Source organism: Leptinotarsa decemlineata, unplaced genomic scaffold (assembly GCF_025532065.1).
Source record: "Leptinotarsa decemlineata unplaced genomic scaffold, Ldec_3_MD MMD2_P_RNA_scaffold_12, whole genome shotgun sequence".
In the NCBI taxonomy this organism is placed as follows: Eukaryota; Metazoa; Arthropoda; class Insecta; order Coleoptera; family Chrysomelidae; genus Leptinotarsa; species Leptinotarsa decemlineata.
The window spans coordinates 12,143,102-12,164,224 of NW_027412526.1; the positions used below are offsets into that span (position 1 = coordinate 12,143,102).

Below are 21,123 nucleotides of genomic sequence, written 5' to 3' on the forward strand. Positions count from 1 at the left end.
GAAAATGCACGAACAGCTCTGACATGCCATAAATGAAATTACTTAGATTAGTATTATTCATGTAGGAAATGTAATTAAACAAAAAATATGTTGAAAATTTCATGATAATCGGGTTCATGCAAACAAACTCATTCAGCATTACCAAAGAGAGTGATGACATAGTATGTGCATATTTCACCATATTTTATACAGAGTGTAACATAAGTACGTTAAAATATTCACGTGACGTATTACTGAGACAATTTTAAGAAAAAAAGTCTATATGAACTTGTGTCCGAAGATGCTTCTTTTACGGGGGTTGAAATGAATTTTTTTGTTCGCTTTTTGAAAATAACTCTTGCAAAAATAAGTTCGTATTAATTTTCATGTAACATCTAAAGGGCGCTGCGTACGTTGTCATTATTAATTTCAAATTGACCTTTTTTTTTTTTGACAGTAAACTTTTGATACTTTTCATGAAAAAACCTAATTCCTACACGTTTTCCAAGTAAAAAAGGTACACCTCCTCAACAACGCTGGAGGTGATCATTTTCGAAATATTTACAATTTTCTATATCGATGCATATTACTTAACTCCTAGGGCGCTAAGTGAAGTTGCTGAGAACATTACAAAAACTAAGTATATGGTAGATCTTGTCAAAATAAACAACTTCTTCCTATAAAATGTTTAACGAAGATTGATTCGTTTTCGAAATACAGATTGTTGAAATTTTTCAAAATATGGTAGGTTTTTGTCATACGTTTTTTGCAATTTTAGTTATTTTCATCAAACTTTATACGCATTATACCCGTACAAACTTCTTCTAAACTGAGCATTATCGAACTGCTTATTCAATCCAAATTAAAAAAAATTGTCAGGTTTAATTATTTCGGAGTTTGTAAAAAAAAACACTTCGAAGAAGTACTATGTTATTTATTAGGAAAATAAACATATAAAAATTGAACGAAACAACTATTACAACAACTGTTCAAAGTGACGACCCTCAACAGTAATACAAGCTACTGCTCTCACCATAAAAGAATTCCACACCCGTTGAAAAATGCCCGGAGTGTTTTTTATCGTTTCGCAGCAAGCTAGGATGTGATCCTTCAACATTTCCTCGTTTTCAATGGGGCTAGCATAAACTAGTGATTTTAGGTGTCCCCAAAAGAAAAAATCGACGGGATTGAGGTCCGGTGACCTCGGGGGCCAATGCTCAGTGCCTCCTCTTCCTATCCATCGTTGGGGATATGCTACGTCTGAAAAATTTCTTGCTATCACACTAAAATGTGCAGGAGCTCACCAAGAGTGATTTCGGAGACCAATGGGAACATATTCCTTAAGTTGGGGAAGCTCGTGTTCCAAAAAATGTAGGTAAGCATCTCCATTCAAACGTAAGAAACGTAAGAAAATAGGGCCCAATTAAATAATCTCCAATTATGCCTACTCATACATTAAAAAGGAATCTGTCATGGAAATGAGCTTGCATTATCGCATATGGGTTATCATTTCTTGAAAAATTAGCCTCATCTGTGAAGAGGATTTTCGATAAAAATTGCAGATGTTGTTCGACTTTTCTTTGAAGCTATTGAGCAAATTCGAAACCACGTAGCGTAAGTGCCTGGACACGCTGAATATGATAAGGATATAATTGATGTTCCTTTAAAATTCTGTAAACTGTCATGTGACTCACATTAAAAGTTTGACTAATTTTTCTTGTACTTGTCTCTGCATGTTCACTAATTTCTTCGAGAACCGCCTCCTCCAATTCTACAGATTCTTCCAGATTCGGAAAGTCGCCGGAAAAGATTCGCAAATATCGCTGCACAATGAGTCACGCGTTGGGGATACCTTTCCTGATAGATACGTCTGGCCTCGCTTGAATTTCCGTCAGCCAAGCCGTATGCAAAAACCATATCAGGCATTTCAGCATTCATAAAGTCGGGCATGGTACCAAAACATTACTTTATAAACTCCGAACTATGAATTTGTCAATTAATAGTTGAAAATGTGCAAGAGGAGAGTGACAGAAATTATTGAAATCAAATTTGGCTATAAAGTAATATGCATCGATATAGAAAATTGTAATATCTCGAAAACGATCAACTCCAGCGTTGTTGAGTAGGTGTACCTTTTTTACTTGGAAAAGGTGTGGAAATTAGGCTTTTCCATGAAAAGTATCAAAAGTTTACTGTCAAAAAAGTTAGGGCAATTTGAAATAAATAATGACAGCGTGCGCAGCGCCCTCTAGATGTTACTTGAAAATCAATACGAAATTATGATTTCCTACGTCAAAAAAACCCCTGTTACCGAATTTCATTATTTTCGAAAAGCGAACAAAAAAAAAACAATTTCAAAACCCCGTATCTGCGAAACGAAGCATTTTCGGACACAAGTTCATATATACTTTTTTTTTAAATTGTCCCAGTAATACGTCACTTGAATATTTTGACGGACTTATGTTACACCCTGTAATAGTGTGTCCCATGAACGTTAGTGGATGACTGCATTCTATTAGGATATTGAAAAGTTCTGTCCGTGTCCATATCTCAATAAATTTTCATTTTACCGTGTACTGGTATATAGTAATAGATGAAGAATTTTGTACTCTATTGAGTGACAAATTTTTCCCTACGAATTCAAATTGAATCAAAATGCTACCAAAAGAGACCAAAAAATTAATCAAGCATTTGGTAATAATAGCCTTAATGAACGCATTATTCGACGTTCGTTTGCGAAATTTCGTTCCGGAGATTTTAGCTTCGAATATGAGCTCTGAAGTGGTCGACCCACTGTACTCCAGACGAGAATTTGATGGAGAATGGCCCATCACAAACGGTGCGTGGAATAAAAGAAGAACTGGGTGTCAGCTCCCATGCGATTGTTGATGGTTTTAAACGTAATGAAAAGGCCAAAAAGCTTGAAAAACGAGTGCTCCACAATTTGAACGGTCGATAGAAATTGTCACGTTTTTAGGCCTGTTCTTATTTGCGCAACCAACACGATCCTTTTTTAGGCCGGATTGTCAAGTCTGATTAAAAGTGGATCCTCTACGACCACAGCAGACGTTCAGGACAGTGGTTATTGGATACCGATAAGCCACCCAGGCACTTCCCATGGTTACTGTATGGTGTTCAGTGGCTGGTGTGTTTCATTACAACTTTCAGCAACCGGGCCAAACCATCATATCATAGTTCTATTGTGAGGAAATCGACAAAATGAATCGAAATTTACGACAGCAAAAGCAGCCGGTAGTGGTTAACAAAAGAGGTATGATCCTGGTCCACGACGACGCTCGTCCGCATTTTTCATAAATCACCGTCCGAAAATTGAACAAATCAAGCGTCGAAGTTCTGCCTCACCCCCCATACTCCCCACTCCTCTCGTCAATCGACTACCATCTTTTCAAGCAATCCGATAACTTCTTACCGGTAGAACCTTCGTTAATTGGGATCAGGCAAAAACGGACTTCGTCGACGTCATCGAATCTCGAGCACACAATTTTTATGCTGATGGAATTAACCGACTCGTGTTACGTTGACAAAAGTACACTGATTCAAATTACGCTTAATTCCATCAAATTGAATAAGTACCCACTGAGTTTAAATGGAAAGGGGTATATTTTTAGGAGTGATTGATTTTAGAGAAAGAAAATTTTTGGCTCTCTTCTACTCCATCTTGATACAAAAAAATGTGAGAATCTTCCAAAGAAAGGAAAGAAGCAATCAATTCCAAAAGAAGTAACTATACATAGATGTGTAGATCATGCAAAGAACTATCTTTCAGACACAAACTGAAAGAAAACAAACGCCCTTCTGAAATACATACTTTCATATAAACATGGAATTTCAGGAAAAAAAGATTCTTTCGAAACAAATACTTTTATATGAAAACTGAATTATACAAAAAACACTTTTTTTACTCAGTTTGTATTCCAAATATTCGTTATGGAATTGAATCAATCATTCACAGGCTTTCTACAGAATATATTAAATGTAAAGAGTTACTGTAACGGTTAGAGTAACGGCAATATCTGTGAACATTGCCGTTAAAAAAAAGTACATTCGTCACTAAAACAAATATTGTGGAGATACGTTCCATCTGTCAATTTCATTTCAAAATGAAGTATTCATGCATCAATTTCATTATCCCAAATTTCAATTTTTTGAGTTGCCCGTTCAAAAAATGAAAGGGGGTGGACATTAAAGAAATGCACTGTATATGGAGTACAGTACATACAACGGAAAAAAATGAATACATTTTTTGTTTTCTAGAAATTGAGATAAAAAGATAAGACAAGTTATTATTGTAACATACCAAACAAATAAACATTTCAAGTCAAACAGATATACATTGCATGTACAGCAATAATTCGAACCAATAAAAAAATGAGAGGAAAATGATTGCCAATATATAGAAATTGGCATGAAAATGAAAAAATAGAAGATACATTGAAACTTGTTAACGAATAAATGAATATATGAAGAAGTTATTCAATATTTCTATTAGGAATTTTAGCACGAATTTTATAATGACGTAACATAATTATAAACAGTTTTGGTATATAAACTTAATGTTTTTTATATTTTTTGAATTGTCGATAAAATGCAGACGAATTTATGAAGACTTTCTTGCTATTCGAACAAGAATCGAAATAAAAACACTATTGTAAAACTTCAGATTTTTTTTTGATAATCTATGATTCGCTATCATCAATTTGCAAGAGTACTATATAATAAAATGAAGTCTGATTCGTTTCCTGTTGTATCTGGTGTATCGCTCAAATATTTTTGAAAAATGTCCAATTCACGGCCACTGCGATTCGCCACAAAATTTGTAATAGTGTAATTCAATCATGAACAGCTTTGTTGAATGTTTCAGAAGTGTTGAATTATTGATTCGATGAATTATCAGATTGATTTGTGAATATTTTTTTTAATATTCAAACAAGCTTCGAAAAAACATATATGAATTTTTTGTTGGAAATCTGCGATTCGTAAGAGAACTATCTATGGGACTGAAAGTTGATTAGTTTTCTTTCGTATGTTTATATTAGGTTGTTTCAAAAATTTTGTCCGTTTTTCGATTCTACTTTGAACTGTAATATCTCAATGAATACTTATTCATTTTAATCGAAATTTGAGTCAGTGCACTTTTGCCAACGTAACACAAGTGGAATAATTGGTGAAGGGTCTGGGGAGTATGGTGGCTGAAGCCGAACTTTGACGCTCAATTAGTTTAATTTTCGAACAGTGATTTGTGAAACGTGCAAACGGGGTTGTCGTGGAGCTGAATGGGACCTCTTCTGTTGATCAGTGCCAGCTAACGCAATTTTCGGTACATTTTATCGATTTCCTCACAATAGGACTCTGTTGTGATGGTTTGATCCTGCAAGAAGTTATAGTGAATCACACCAGTCATTGATTACCATACAGTAACATTGATCTTTTTTTTGGTGAGTTTTCTACTTTGGAAAGTGCTTTGGTGGCTCATCGGTGTCCAACCACCGTCCTGAAGGAGTTCGGTTGTCGTAGAGTATCCACTTTCCATCACACTATCCAAAAAAGGTTAATTTTGGTTGTGCAAAAGTAAAGAAGAACAGACCTCGAAACATGAAAATTTCTGGCGATCGTGGACACCCACTTTTAGAGCTTTTTGACCTTTCCAATACGTTTGAAACCATCAAAAACCGCATGAAACTGACGCTCATAAATATTTAAAAAATGTCCACAACCCCTGAGATCACTTTTTGAATTGTAGAGTAAAAACTTTACTTGAAAAGTGATCTGATTTGTATCAACCTTGCGGATACTTCGAGAAACTGCAGTTACTATATAGCAAAGTGAATGCTAAAATACATTTGTTTGAACTTTCCATAACCTCTCTCCTCTATTACTGTAATCAAACGTTATATTTAGAAATTGATATTAGTTATTGAGATTTCTTGAGTGAACTAGGACTAAATAACGAGAAGGGGATGTTCATAAATTCAAAGTGAATCCAAAATAATCATTTGGAGAAACCTCCAGTACATTTTCTAAGCAAAAGCAAAAGTTGATCACACATGAAAAAGACTCACCGTTCATATGTTCTATTCAGCTGATCTAGTTTCTCAGATAGGGCTGTTGCAGATGATGCTGAACACTCTCTCAGGAAGATCAGCACAGTATTAGACAATTGCACGACCTCTTCCTGATGACTTTTCAGTGAAGTTGTTTCCGACTGTAATTCCTGTAATGAAAAATATATGAAAACTCTGACCCGTTGAATGGAATCAATAACACTCTACATGATAATAATTATACAGGGGTGCGCAAAAGTCTAAAATAAAATTAATATCTTTTTAACCAGTATTTTAGGAAAAAAAACGCCGAAACACGTCAGTTGATTTCACGTTGTACGCATTTTTAAGCAATAAAATGAAATATTTTTTTTCAACCCCTTAGCTGCAACCCTCCCCAACTTTTTTTTTCGAATGCAAACCTATGTCGTGTATGGGCTCATTAAAAAACTCGTAAAAAATGGAATCTGACCATACCCTTTATTTTTTTTACTCATTCGGTTACCACGAAATGAGAAAAAACAAATAAGTGGTGATGATGTACATTGCTCAACAATTGCTAAGGATCACCAGTACCTACTTTCTAAAAGTTTACAAATTTTAAGAACAGACCAACCGGGTCTGTTCTTAAATTTTATTGATTTATGTGTAAAACTGTTATATGTAAAACGTAATGTAGCATCAACATTCTGTGGATTTTATTTTTTCACCAAAAACTTACACATAAAATTAGTTCCATCCCAAGCAATTGTTGACCAGTGTACCTCAAAAAGAGAAAAAGGTTGTTGCATTTTTTTGTACCAAAATGAATGCCCTGATGAGAAATATTGTCTCGACTCAGTTTCAAAATTGTGGCATTTTTAGGTGAAATTGAAAATAATGTATGTTTAGTTTAATAATTGGGTACCTTCAAAGTGTTCTTTTTTAATTGGCTAAACTAAAATGGTATTGTCAGAGAGGCAGCGTATCGAAGTCTTGATATCGTTGGAATGTGGGGATAGAATGCGGAGTCAAAATGAGGTGTGTACTTTATTCAATGCAAAATATCCGGAAAATCACATTTCCCAGGCTACTGTGAGTAAGATCTTACACAAATTTCAAGAACATGGTACAGTGAAGGACTTGCCCTGAAGTGGCCGGCTACATGTTTTTAGACGAAGATCAAAAATTGGACATTGCCATATCTCTGCAGGAAGATCCACATTTGTCAACGGTTTCATTAACCCAAAACAATCCTGCGTCTAGACGTACGATTGGGAGGTTTTTGAAAACAGAAAAATACCACCCATATAAGGTATATCTTGTCCAAGAGCTCTTGGAGGATGACTATGACAGGCGTTAGCAATTTTGTGAGGAAATAATGAGGCGATGTGACGAGAATAATGGGTCTCCACTCAACACACTCTTTTCGGACGAAGCTACTTTTCATTTACATGTAGTAGTTAACAGGCACAACTATCGATTCTGGAGTCAGGAAAACCCACAGTGGATATGCGAAGCTCGTACGCAGCGTCCTCAGAAAGTAAATGTATGGGAAGGCATCATCAACAACAGAATATTAGGGCCATACTTTTTTTAGGGAAACTTTACAGCTGCACGTTACTTAGACTTTTTACGCTTTGAATTAGTCCCTGCTTTAGCTGTTATGTTTCCCAATGAAGCAGATCCAGATATCCCCACTGAAACACTTTGGTTCCAACAGGACGGCGCTCCCCCACATTTTGGTATTAATGTCAGAGAATATCTCGATGACATATTTGCAGGGCGCTGGATTGGACGACGTGGTACAATTGAAAGGCCGCCAAGATCTCCAGACTTAACGCCATTAATTTATTTTTATTGGGGATATATGAAAGACAAGATTTATCAAAATAGGCCGGCTAATATTGAAGATCTAGAAAGCAGAATTAGAGTGGAATCACATAATATACCGGCTGAGCCACTCGGAATTCCGTAGACGGGTTTTACCATCGCCTAGGAGCCTGCCAAGTAGAGGGTGGAGGCCAATTTCAGCATCTGTTACGTTAATTCACCCGTAGATAGCAGAAGTTAGGTATTTGTAACTTTTCAAAAGAGTTTTTTCTCATTTCGTTGTAACCACAAAAAAAATAAAGGGTATGGTCAGAATCCATACACTTCACAACCCAAACACGACATAGGTTTGCATTTGAAAAAAAAAGTTGGGGAGGGTTGCAGCTAAGGGGTTGAAAAAACAAATTTCCTTTTATTGCCAAAAAATGCGTACAACGTGAAATCAATTGACGTGTTTCAGAGTTTTTTTTCTTAAAATACTGGTTAAAAAGATATTAATTTTATTCCGGACTTTTGCGCACCTCTATAGAATTTTCACAAAAAATTTTATTTAAAGCGCGTTTCGCTACACGGTGACTCTCAGTAGACAAACCTCACTTTACTCTGAACAACAGAAATATTTCAATATACAGTGGAGCTATGCACTACTTCAGGGTGCCAAAAAATTACTGGAGGGATAGCTTGAGGAAAACGAGAGCAGCCGGATTAAATACAGTTGAAACATATGTTCCATGGAATTTACATGAACATCGACCAGGTAATAATGTAATAATTCACCATAATAATATAATACCGGGAGTCAACGAATTAGTCACAACTGGCATTAGTCAATAAATCCAAAAGTCATAACTTCTAGAATATTAGGGGTATCGAAATGAGATGAATAGGTGAATAAATAGTATGTGAAGAGACTATTTTTCGCATATTTTTCTATTTTCAGTAACTTACGGTTTCACCGAAACTGCGATTTAAACTATTTAAATATTCAAGCATTTTTAGCTTTTGGGACAATTCTGGATCAGAGTGTGATATTTTTAAAAGTTTTTTTACATATTTCATTGTTCAGAATTGCTTTCAATATTGCATTTAGTGGCCATGATCGGGCAAAAACTGATCATCAGTTTTTTTTTGGCAAAACAAAAACACTACAAGAAAATCCTTGGGGCGCTTCTACAGTGGTACCTGGGCGAAAGTATCGATTGGATTTGAATCGCTGGAGATTAAATCCATTTGGAAAAACGTTCTCAGGAAGTTTATTCCACATAAACGCCGTTCTACAAATGGAAGAGTTGTGGTGTACTGTTCGAGGTGTACTGAGTTGAACCTCAAAACGATGATCAGCCACAGTCCGTCGCATATTTCTGATACGTACCGCTCTTGGTGGAATCAAATGTGCTATGTCACTTGAACACTTCCCGTGAAAGTATCTATAAAAGACAGACCAATCTCCAACCTTTCTTCGATGTTCCAGTTTATCAAGGTTGCAAGTGATGTTCGGGTCTTCAATCAGGCGAATGGCTCTTTTCTGGATGGAATCCAGCAGTTTCAGGGTATGTTTGGGAGCGGAGCTCCATACACGAGAACAATACTCCAAAGAAGGTCTGATCTGAGCTTTATGAAGCATCTAAAGTTGCTGAAGTGTATACAGTTTTCTGTTTCGGAACAGTGTTCCAAGCCTTTGCAATTCCAACGGAATGATTGTGCCAAGGCATATTGGTGTCCATTTTAATCTCCAACAAACTTATCGAAGCAGAAAGCGGAATTGTCTGACCTGACATTATTGTATCCGGTTCGAAAACATTTACCTTTTTGAAGAAAACGGAAGCCTGGGTTTTTGTGGCATTGAATTGAACTTGGTTGATTCAACCCCAATTCGAAATTACTTCTAGTTCCTCATTGAGATATTCAACTTCCTGCTGTGTGCTGTCTTCAGCGAAGCAATATATTGGATTCTTGTTTTCTTTCCACACTGATAAGTTAAAAGTGAATTATGTTCAACAATATTTATTTTATGTCAATTGAAAAATGAAAAAAGTCCCCCACATTCTAAAAACAACCTATTTTCTTCTTTTCCACTCTGGTGTAGTTCTCTGGGGAAATTCTACGAGAGCTGGGAAGATGTTTAAGATTCGAAAAAGAGCTATACAAATCATCAATCACTCTAATTTTAGAGAACATTGCCAATATATTTTCATAAAATTCAAGATGATGCAATTACCTACATCATACATATTTGCAGTTTCAAATGAAATTCACAAAAAGTCGAATTCCTTGATTAGCCAGCCTGAAAAACATAAGTATAACACACGGAATGCCAATTCAGTTCGAATAGAACGATTTCGTTTAAGAAAATTATAAAAAATAACCCGGACTATAATTTGTATAATCGTCTTCCTCTTGAGTTTTGGATTCTCAGTCAATCTATGTTGAAAGAAACATTGAAAAACTATCATCTGGGATACTGTTTTTACTCAATCAATGAATATGTAGAACATTTTTCTTCAACCAAATTTCCACAAAAGTGCATATGTTATTTCTTTTTCATTTGTTGGTTGGTCAAGCTTTGTGTTGATATTGTGTAGATAGTTCTCCTTGACTGCAGAATAGTTTAGATAATGTTTGTGTTGTTCAATATTCATGATTCATTTCGATTGTAAATGAGTTGCTACAAACATATTCGAGTATGTAACGTAGTCAAAAAACTTTTCTCACTTTACCTTTTAATGTGCGATACCGAGCACGTTGAATAGCACCAATGAATCAGTTACATTTTCAACAACGAAAAATAATAAAACTTGGCAGTGTTGAGAAAAAATATGTTTAAAATATGTTTTTCCGTTAACCAGCTGTCGCCCACTACGAACGACAGCTCTCAGAAGTAGAAACTTGTGCGAGCTAAGGACTAACGAGGTCTTACTTGCAACGTGTGATTCCTCATACGAGTTGGACGATAGCAAGTGAAAATTGATCGTTCAGCCTGCGGCTTGAACCACCGACTAACAGAGAGAGTGAACAATACACCAATGTCAAACCGACCGGCTGCCGACCGGCTACCGACGAAGAATCATTTATCAAATTCCGTGCTACGGAAGAAAAACAGGTTTCCAAGTTATTGATACACAAAAAAAGAGGGTTGGAGAGGCAATATGGATCCCTGGAGAACATCAGCGTTGATAGTGAAAGTATTTGAGAGATATCCATCGACGGCCACTTGCACGAACGTTCTTTCAAGAAGCTGAAGAGCCATACACAAAAGTGATCCGACAAGCCATAGCATCGAAGTTTGACCAGCAAACCCTCATGCTACACACGGTCAAAGGCCTTAGAAATATCAAGCTCAACAGCTCTTGACTCTTCATGTTTCTTGATTGCGGTATTCCAAAAATGGGTGACATACTATAGAAGGTCGCCTGTTGATCTTTGTTTCCGAAATCCAAGATGTTGAAGCCTCCCAAATATTTGAGGATATGGTAGTTTACGGCTTACTCCATGATTTTTGATGTCACTGATAGTAAAGCGACTGGTTTATAGTTATTTGAAAGTTTTCTTGTCCTTTTTGGGAATAAGCTGAACGCGAGCAGTCTTTCATCAAGGAAGAAGAAACCCTTACTTGTAAAGCAGGTTGAAAAGTCTGCAAAATACTGGTGCGAGTTCATTTGCGCACTTTTCAAGTAGGATGACGGGCACTGCTTCAGGACCAGACGCCTTGTTGATATTGAACTGTTTCAAAAGTCACCTGACTAGACGCTGTCGAAAAATATTTTCCGGCATTGTGGATTCTAGTGTGGAAGTAGTGGGTGGTGCCTTTTCCAGAAAATTGACTGTGGAGTGGAACGCAAATTGTTCAGCTAGTAGATGTGCTTTTTCTATAGCTATTGTTGCAATTGAACCATATACTTGTGTTAGTGGTAGAATTGTGGGTTTTGTAAAGTTCTGATTAACAGCTTCAGCTACCGACCAAAAGGATCTAGATCCGTTGGGATTGGCAAGCAGTTTATCTCTAATTTTCTGATTGCGAAGTTATTTGATTTCATTTTGCAGTTGTTGGTACTGGTACTGGTATCAGTTACTGATGAAGCTGCTGTGTGGCGAAACGCGTTTTGAATTCAATAATTATTATCATGGATCATAAAAAATAGATGTTTTATAGATGTTTCCAAATAATTTGGAGAAGAAAGGAATCTTTCACAACATTAAATGCGTTATGACAGTAGGAAAATACTATGATCATTGCGGAATAGATGAATTGAAGCCGACACGGGCGATAAGATTGGGTCAATTTTAGGGATGGAAACTGATATTTCACTATTTACATCGAAACGCGATATTGTAACTGAAAAAAAACTTTCGTATGAACTATTTTTTCATGAAACTAAAATTTTTACTGTGAAATAAAAATTATAAGAACGTGATTTTAACGATCATTTTTTAAATGATTGTTTCGAACTTTCAATTAGTATTCATCAATATTTTTAGTTGATATGTAATGTGACATTATGAAATGGAGTAATTTGCAAATCTTTGCAAATGTATACACTAAATAAAAATTATAATAAGAAATCTCTTTAAGAATGTAAATATCATTTCACGAAAAAATCTGAATGAATCGAGAAAATATATTTTTTTGTTTACTTGTTTCTCACGAATATTATTTGTTTCTTATGAAATTTGGTGGAAACCTGAATTAGTGAGTATACTGAAAAAATGTTTTTTTCAATTTTTATATTTACTTCAACATTTTGTTTTGATGTCAAGCATGAAAAGGGTTTCATCAAAATATCAATGTGCTGAAAAAATTTTTGTTCAATATCAGATATCGAAGTATTTTTCATATGATGTAGGAAAAGTTACGTCACCAAAGAAAATATTTTCAGAAAATTTGAATAACAAAAAATTTTTCAAGATTATGTTTTTCAGTTATCTCATTTGCCGCCAATTTTTTCTAAAGTAATATTCTTTTATACAATTTGGAAATATATGGTTCAAGAAATAGAGACCACTTTTAATTTTAAAAATGAAATGTTTTCAGCACATGGATAATTTAGGTTCAAAGTATTTTTTTTCAGATTAAACATCTGAAACATGAAAAGGATAATTTACGAGAAATTTTTCGGTCTTTGCATCAGTATCTTAGATTGACTTCAATTTGATGATAAGAATAAAAATCATAATAACTATGCTGTAATTTATTTTTTCAATTGTTTTGCTTTTTCAGCGGAGTTCTGTACTAGTCTGAGATATTGGCATAGAAAAAATGATTTGAGAAGAACTGGATATCTTTCTGACAAATCAAATAAGAATCTGTTTTATATTTGAACAGGAAAGAGGTCAGATAGACGGCAGTGAATTGATGCTTTTGACCATTATTTGGCCAAACACTATTTATTTAATATTCTATATTCGTTATTTTTACGAAAGACTATAAGCTATTTTGAGTTTCCAACACCCTTTTCCTTAGAATGTTTCATAGATTAACAAACGAAAACAACAAAAAAATCAATTTGACCCTGGTTTAATGAAATTTTGGTATATCATCCTACATTTGTATCTAAATTAACTTTTTTCAATGATTTACAATCAAAATATCACCATTTCTATTTTTTCACAAGTGAAATTCAATTTTGACAAATAACCAGTTCAGAAAATGAAAATATGATAATCAACCCCCTACAACGTGGGGTTGATTATCATATTTTTTTAAAGGAAATTTACGTTTCAACGTTGTCGATTCCAAGGCCATCAAATCGAACTGTACTCACCTCGATAGTTTTCCTAGTCGAAACCACGTGCTCCTTGTTCCTAACCACGCAGTCCACGTGCTTCGCTTTCTCCTCGATACCCGTAAGCAAACTTTCGAAGTTCTGCCATCTTCCTTCAAACGTCTCCCAAACCTGGGCTAGACTCGTGAGAGTGTCTCTTCTACTCTCCAGATCCGACACCAGCGACGTCCATTCTTCTGCGACCTTCGCGCTCTGGCCTTGGATGTTCTGCTTGTTGCGCTGGTCGGCCTGTTTGGTAATTTCGTTGACTCGCTCCAAGAGCAGGTCCAGTTCTAGTTGTTGATTCTGAAAAGAGAAGGAAATTCAATATTCGACACCTTCGACAGAAATTTTAGACTTGGTTTTGTTAGAATGCACGGTACGTGAAGTGTAAAACAAATTGTTTCGAGGACAGCGACAAAACAGTATCAAATGAAAAAAAATCAAAGCATTCACTTTCAACATTGAAATAGTTTCTTGTCAAAATTTTTGTCTCAAAATTGTTTAAACGAGACGTATTTAGTGATACTAACGAATGAATTTTATATGCTAGAGAACTGTTGGAAACCCCGAAATCGGAGGCATAAGGTCACCCATTTATTTCATATGGATGATCTCAAAGTTTATGCCTCTTGGGGAAAGGGATCTCCATCAGTCGTCGTGGGTGGTGGAAGAGTATACACATGCTATCGGTATGAAATTGGGGATAGACAAATGTGCAACGATCTATCTCAAAAGAGGACGATGCGTGTAGTACAGAGAGGATGTGCCGCTTTCAGGCAAGTATCAGCATAAACTTCGACATTGGAGTAGGTCGGAAAAAAATCAATGTTGCTGCTAAGAATATGTTTGCCGTTCCGATCTCACTCTACTCTTTGAAGTAGTGTAGTGATCTTCGAAGAAGCTGTGTCAACTAGAGGTAAATAGCCGAAAAATGATGCATCTCCATAGGAGATCGCATCTCAAATCAGCAGTTCTAACTTTGTACTTTCCTCGACAACAGGGATGACGTGGACTACATAACAGGATATTACTGTGAAGTCGCCAGACGTTTGGATCCATTTCTCTGAATGGTCCACGACTATAAGAGTGCAATTTCTGTAGAGTAGGGAGGGTGAGTGTAGGCCCACAGCACTTAGGCCACATGTGACCCATTGTACATCCTCCCGAAGAGTTGTCCTCCTAGGTCATCGTCCATCTTGTCCTTTCCAGGAAGGTGGACAGGTCACTGGGAGACATTAATTTATATCGGCTGGTGTAAGCCAAGACTCACCGAACACACACTCTCTTATTGATGATAACTCCGGACACCCGCATCGCCAGATATTTCTTCGGCTCCAGCTCCCCAGGGTCGCCCAGGGTGATCCTGACAAGACTGCATTCTTTGATTCCATCCCATCTCTTCAGGGATTGAGCATGGGTGTGATGTTTGGCTAGTTCCACAATTGTCGAAGTCATCACTGCGTATACGTCACTGGGTCCTAAAATTATTAGTCCAGCCACTTCCTTGGCTGGACTAAGAAGTCGGCAATGCGATTACCTTTACGCCTGTCGTACCCTTCGGCTAAATATTGGTGGCACTCTAGTACTAGCCTTGAGGTTACACGTTGTATGTTCAAGGCCTGTCCACTATCAGTGCAGATTGTTATGCTAAACCAGTTTAGCAAAAGGCACATATAAAAGCCGCAGAGATCACTTCACTACTGGGGCAACATCAGGGGTCTTTCACAACTTTGAAGACTTCGTGTTGTCAAAGCACCTGACCTTCACTTGTCTCAGGTGTAGTGGGTTAAAGTCGGAAACTGAGGGTTTCATCATGGGCTACCAAAATTGTGTATTCATCACCTCAATATACCGTAGTCGGTTGATATGTATAGAGGTTCTTGGCATCAATTGCAGGATCTACCGCGAGGCGCTTTAGACCCTAATGCGCTTACTCTTAACATGCCCAGCATATGCGGTCTAAACCTATATCCATCGACATAATGCGGCCCTAACAATTATTTATTACCATCCACGGCACTTTTACGATATTGACGAGACAGCGGTGTTGCTCCAGGGGATATCGAATTCGTTGTGGGGAATGAGAAGTACCGAATTCATTGGAACTATTCGTTCTCCACCCCCCAGAGTTATACAAGTTAATGAGCCTACTGCCGTTCTTTTGGATCAACAGAGCCAGCCGATATTTGTGGTAGAGCTTTCAACTCCGGGTGAGCCGAATATCGTCCAAATACAGGGCACTTACCGAAAATTGAATTTACCTGTCCCATTTTTTTGAAGAGCGTTTAGTTAGAAAATATCCCAATCGTGATTAGTATCTGAATTTAATAAAGCCGTACAAGATGTTTTGGCAAATTATTTCACATTTCGATAAAAACATTTCGAAAAAACTCATTTTTCAGTGTTACTATTTTTCTGGTTCGAAGGCCGGGTATTTTTGGAATTTCTTCCTGACGTTTCACCGCCGCGAGTGGCTAGCTTCTTCAGAGATTTGTACAGCCTTAATTACTATCTGATGACTGAAAATTTAGCCTTAAAAATACATCATGGGCTTGCAATCTAACAATTGTTTCATTGATCTATCAATTGAACAAAACTATAATGTTTCTTGTCTAAATATTCTAGAAATCCTGGAACGTTTCCGGTACCTTAATCTAGAGATCATTATCACTTTCTCCATTATTTAGATACTTCAACCGAATGTAGAAATATTTTTTGATATTAATATTAATTGAAAATAATTTCAAAAAATTATCATCATTGACAAATAAAAAAAAAATCAGCAGTTCAATCATTAGTTCCCTCTAACGTCAATAAATGTAATCAGGCGATAGGCGATGCCGGTAGACAATTTACCTTATCAACTGAAGAGTTTGGCATGTTATATCCACATTGATATAGTCTTTCATAAAACACACAAAAAAACAGTTGAGTTCACATGTCACGAAATTTCGACTCATTAGCAAAGTTAATTTTCAGTCTCACATTCGCGCACACTTCAAGATATAACTCATACTACGCTCGAGTCGCGGCCTCGCGTTTTGTACATTTATGAAGTGCATTCAAATGCTATATCAGTGATGTCAGATCGTGATATCAGAACTTTAAAAATAGAATGGCATCAGTCATGCTTCGAGTTGTTTACCTTTGTACGATAGGTTGCCTACTTTTAGTTATTAATTTTGCATAGCTAATATGTTTACATAAGTACAAGTATGTCTCGGTTGCTCCATGCTTCGGGCCAAGTGCTTTTTCGGACTCAAATATAGTAATTTCAGTGACGACAGCATAGACGACAAATACTTTTCGATTGAAACTCACTAATGAATACAGTTTACTGTGAAATTTTCGAAAGTGATACCGCAAGACTTCAGAATGTTTTGATATTTATTATTTAGCAATACCATAAGATGAATCAGCATGTTGAAACGACGAATCCATAGGACACGTTGTTTATTGCTGATTGCTCGATTAGTACTGCTCAAAAATTAAATAGTTTGAGTTGAAAAAATGGGCATTCATCTGAGAAAATGGACATTCATCTCAGGTCGAGTGGCAGCTGAATGCATCGCTATAAGAACAAAATTTATCGTGCCTTCGTATGAGTTCGCAAAGGAGGCACCCGAGTCAACCAACTTATTAGATTGTTTCTAAAGTTTTGTCCGTTTTATTGCCATATACTTTTGTAGATTCATATCTCAATAAATAATTATTCTACTACGTCGTGGTGTGAACTGATCGATAGAGAATTTTGTACTCTATACATTGATGCTGTTCATTTTCTGCCTCTTCAGGCAAATTTGATTCTAAGAATCAAATTGAACCAAAGCGCTGCCGAAACTGCCAGAAAAATTTATCAGGCATTTGACAATGATAGTGTTAATGAACGCACTGTTCGACGGTGGTTTGAGAAATTTCTATCAGGAAATTTTAGCCTCGAATGTGAGGCTACAGTAATTAAACTACAGTACTACAGGTGATGATTTGCGGACCCTGGTAGAGACAAGTCCAATACTAACGGTGCGTGGGATGGCGGAAGACTGCGTCAGCTCCTACGTGGTTGTTGATGATTTAAAACGTATTGGAGAGGTCAAAAATATAAATTGTTGGTATTCAAGGTGGTGATTGAATATGAGGATTGTTTTTTTTATTTTCCTGAGGTTATATGAACCAAAGAAGCGTGTCAATTCGTTATTTATCCGATCTACATATTCATTTCTGTCGCCTCAGTAGGGTTAGGGTTTAGTCACTGTCATAATCATAATTTCAAATTAAACCTATGAATTTCTGTAGAAGGAAGTATGCAAAGTTTCAATATTTACTCTTACAATCATTTATAATAATAATAATAATAATATTGATTCACACACAAGGATAATAGTACAAAATTGTAATAAGAAAACAAATTTCTAAAACTAACGGTGAATAAATTTACAGCTTACGAAGTACAAGTACTTGTTTGTAAGTTTTAAAAGAAACATATAAGACATTACTAATTGAAACGAAATATACATACACAGAGTGTATAAGTTCATCTAATAAAATGATCTAAAATTAAAATCTAAAAGCAAAAACATACTAAAATATCTACATTGAAGAATTCAATGGTAAAAATGTCATTACTTTTATTATACTTTTTTTTATTTTTTTTATTTTTTTTTATTTTTTTTTTATTCTATTCATTTTAATCCATTGCCTATTTGATTTAACTCTCTATAATTTCATGAAAATAGCTTCTGCTTGTATTTTGTACATAATGTTTAAGAGTTTTTTTGAAACGGTGTGCGCAGACCTCATTTTTAATATCATTTGGCAATGTATTAAACAACTTAGGCCCAAGATATGGATAGCTTTTTTGCCCGATCGACTTATACATAAGGGGTGATTTGTAATTATATTTATGCCTAGTTGAGTAATTATGGTTTTGCATTATCAACTCAGATCTGTATATAAATTGTCTCAGATTTGCTTGCATGTAATATAATTGTCTAACATCATTAACACCAGCTTCACAAAACAGCAAGTCACTAGAATATCTTTTATTCTTATTGAGAAGAATTTTGAGGAACCGTTTTTGCGAGATTTCCAGTATATTGTAATAACTTTTCGAAAGACCCCCCCAACCAATGATTCCATAATTCAAATGAGATTCTACTAAACTCTTATATATCATTATTTTCTGCTTGATATTGAGATATTGCGTCAGTTGTTTGAATTTGTACAGAATACAGCGTAACTTTTGAGTCAGAAATCTCACATGTTGGTCCCATTTAAAGTGACAATCTAATACAATACCAAGGTATTTCATATTTTTGGCTTGATTTATTTTATATTTCTTTTGGATCATGATATCAAAGGTGGGGAGTGCATTTTCAAAGCTACTGAAGGGTGTAAACTGTTTTGTTGAAATTGATTGACAATAAGCGATGATCAAACCACAGTTTTATTTCTGTCAGGTCATTTTCAATTTAAGTTCATACCAATTATTGTCATTATATATTATGACGGTATCATCCGCAAAACTAACGATCTTTCCGTTTCTCTCCAATTGAAAAATATTGTTCAGATATATCAAGAACAATACAGGACAGTGACATGATCAAAATTGTGAGAACGATGAATAACTAGGACCTGAGAGTCACATATGGTTAAAAAAAAATGACTGACAACAATTTTACAAGAACCAACTTTGTATTGAGAAACCTACGACTGTCCTTAAATGTTCATCAGGTTAAGACATTTGTACAGACCAAAAAAAATCGATTTTGGACACATCATTGATTCATTTAATAAATATCATGTGACCATATGTTATCTTATAAATGGTCACACGTTCTGAAGTTCTCATGATGTTCATGGTAACATTGGAAGAAAAATAGCAACGATTTGCGAAATATAGCTACGATTATGATGTTGTTAAAACTGCAAGAAACGCGAGTGAGTTTTCGATTCAAATATTTTTTCAAACGAAAAAAAAACAAATCAGAAAAAATGTCAGAACAGTAACATTTTCAATGGATTTTTATTATCTCATGTAGTTGAGTTACGGTTAACAAAGAGATAAGGATGGAAAAGAAAGGTTTTGGCTTTCTACTTCTCCATCTTTATACTAAAACTGATCTCTACTAGGTACTTGCAATTCGAACGGGATTAGGAGGCACTGATTATAGGATCCTTTCGTTTTCGATCAATTGAAGATCATTCATACGATAGAAGTAAGTGAAGCCATCAATGGAGTATATAGTTGATAATAATGATTAGTACAATATTGTGGAAACATAACCTTAAACTGATCCTCAAAACTTTCAATCAATCATATATTTTGTCTGTCATCTTGAACAATGAGATTTCGCTCAACCCCTAATCTATTCCAGAGTTGAACCGAATTTTTCTACAAAAAAGGTACAAAAAATGTTTATAGACACTCTTATAATGAACAAAATAGGTGACAGCCTATATTATCCGATACTTGATAGTTCAGTAGATATTAGATAAAAACATTTTATTTTGCACCTTTAATTTTTACCAAAAAAAGCTACTTTTGGATTTGCTCGGGTTTTCCGGGATTTTTCTCTATGCTACAATGAAAAATAGCAACTGGTTGCAATAATTTTTGAGAAAGAAAGGTTTTGGCTTTTTACTTCTCCATTTCTATCCAAAAAAATGAGATAATGAGAAAATTACGCACTGTCATCGATGACATGAGTAGATTCAACTCATTCGTGACATTGAATTGTAATTTCATGAATTAATTAAGTATTGTTCGCCATTGAAGATGACAGTGAGTGAAATTTCACTTCTTTCATTTACTATATTGCGTAGCAATCCAGTGACTGATGTTTGATTCGATTCCATAACGAATGTTTGGAGTACAAAGAAGTGTTTTGTATAATTTAATGTTCATATAAAAGTAATTGTTTCGATAGGGCCTTTTCTGTCAAGTTTGTGTCTGAAAGTTTCTTCTTTGCATGAACTAGACATCTTTCTTTAGAGTTAATTTTTAAAATTAATTTCTTTCTGCGGAATATTCCCACACTTTTTTGTATAGAGATAGAGAAGTAGAAAGACAAAACCTTTCTTTTTCAAAAAGAAAAATGTATTGTAGTAAAGAAAACAATAAATAACGACGCATTTTTCTACTTTCACATTATAGAAAATTTCAGAGAACGAATTATTGCCGATATTTTGAATGTACTATTTATTGATATGTCGATGTCACAATATCAACGCCGCAATTGAGCAATAGTCACAATAATAAAACTGATAGGTATACCAATTTTATTTGTATTGGAGTCAAATATCTCCACTGAAAAAAATATTGCACATTTTATTTGTTGAAGTATTAACTGTTATATATGATAGATGATAAAAGGGATTCTAGTTGGTTTAATCATTTATAATATTAGAATTATGGCTATAATTTCTTCCATGCGATACCTCTGTTCGGGTTTTAGTACATTAAGGTCAGCAAATTATTTTTATGTTGGTATTGAAGTATAAAATTCAAA

At 35.3% G+C, this 21,123-nt stretch overlaps 1 protein-coding gene across 9 annotated transcripts in view; it reads right to left on the reverse strand.

Moving 5' to 3' along the window:
* Msp300 (Muscle-specific protein 300 kDa) overlaps positions 1 to 21,123 on the reverse strand; it is a 409,159-nt gene that overhangs the window by 144,995 nt on the left and 243,041 nt on the right. For 8 of the 9 annotated variants that reach the window (XM_074174300.1, XM_074174298.1, XM_074174299.1 and 5 more), the window contains 2 exons: positions 13,613 to 13,918; positions 6,060 to 6,211 (listed from right to left, as the gene is read on the reverse strand). In XM_074174300.1, coding sequence (XP_074030401.1) covers positions 6,060 to 6,211; positions 13,613 to 13,918 — 458 coding nt within the window. Of the gene's footprint in view, positions 1 to 6,059; positions 6,212 to 13,612; positions 13,919 to 16,471; positions 16,632 to 21,123 lie in introns of those variants that run through there. The other variant, XM_074174311.1, reaches the window with a different exon arrangement.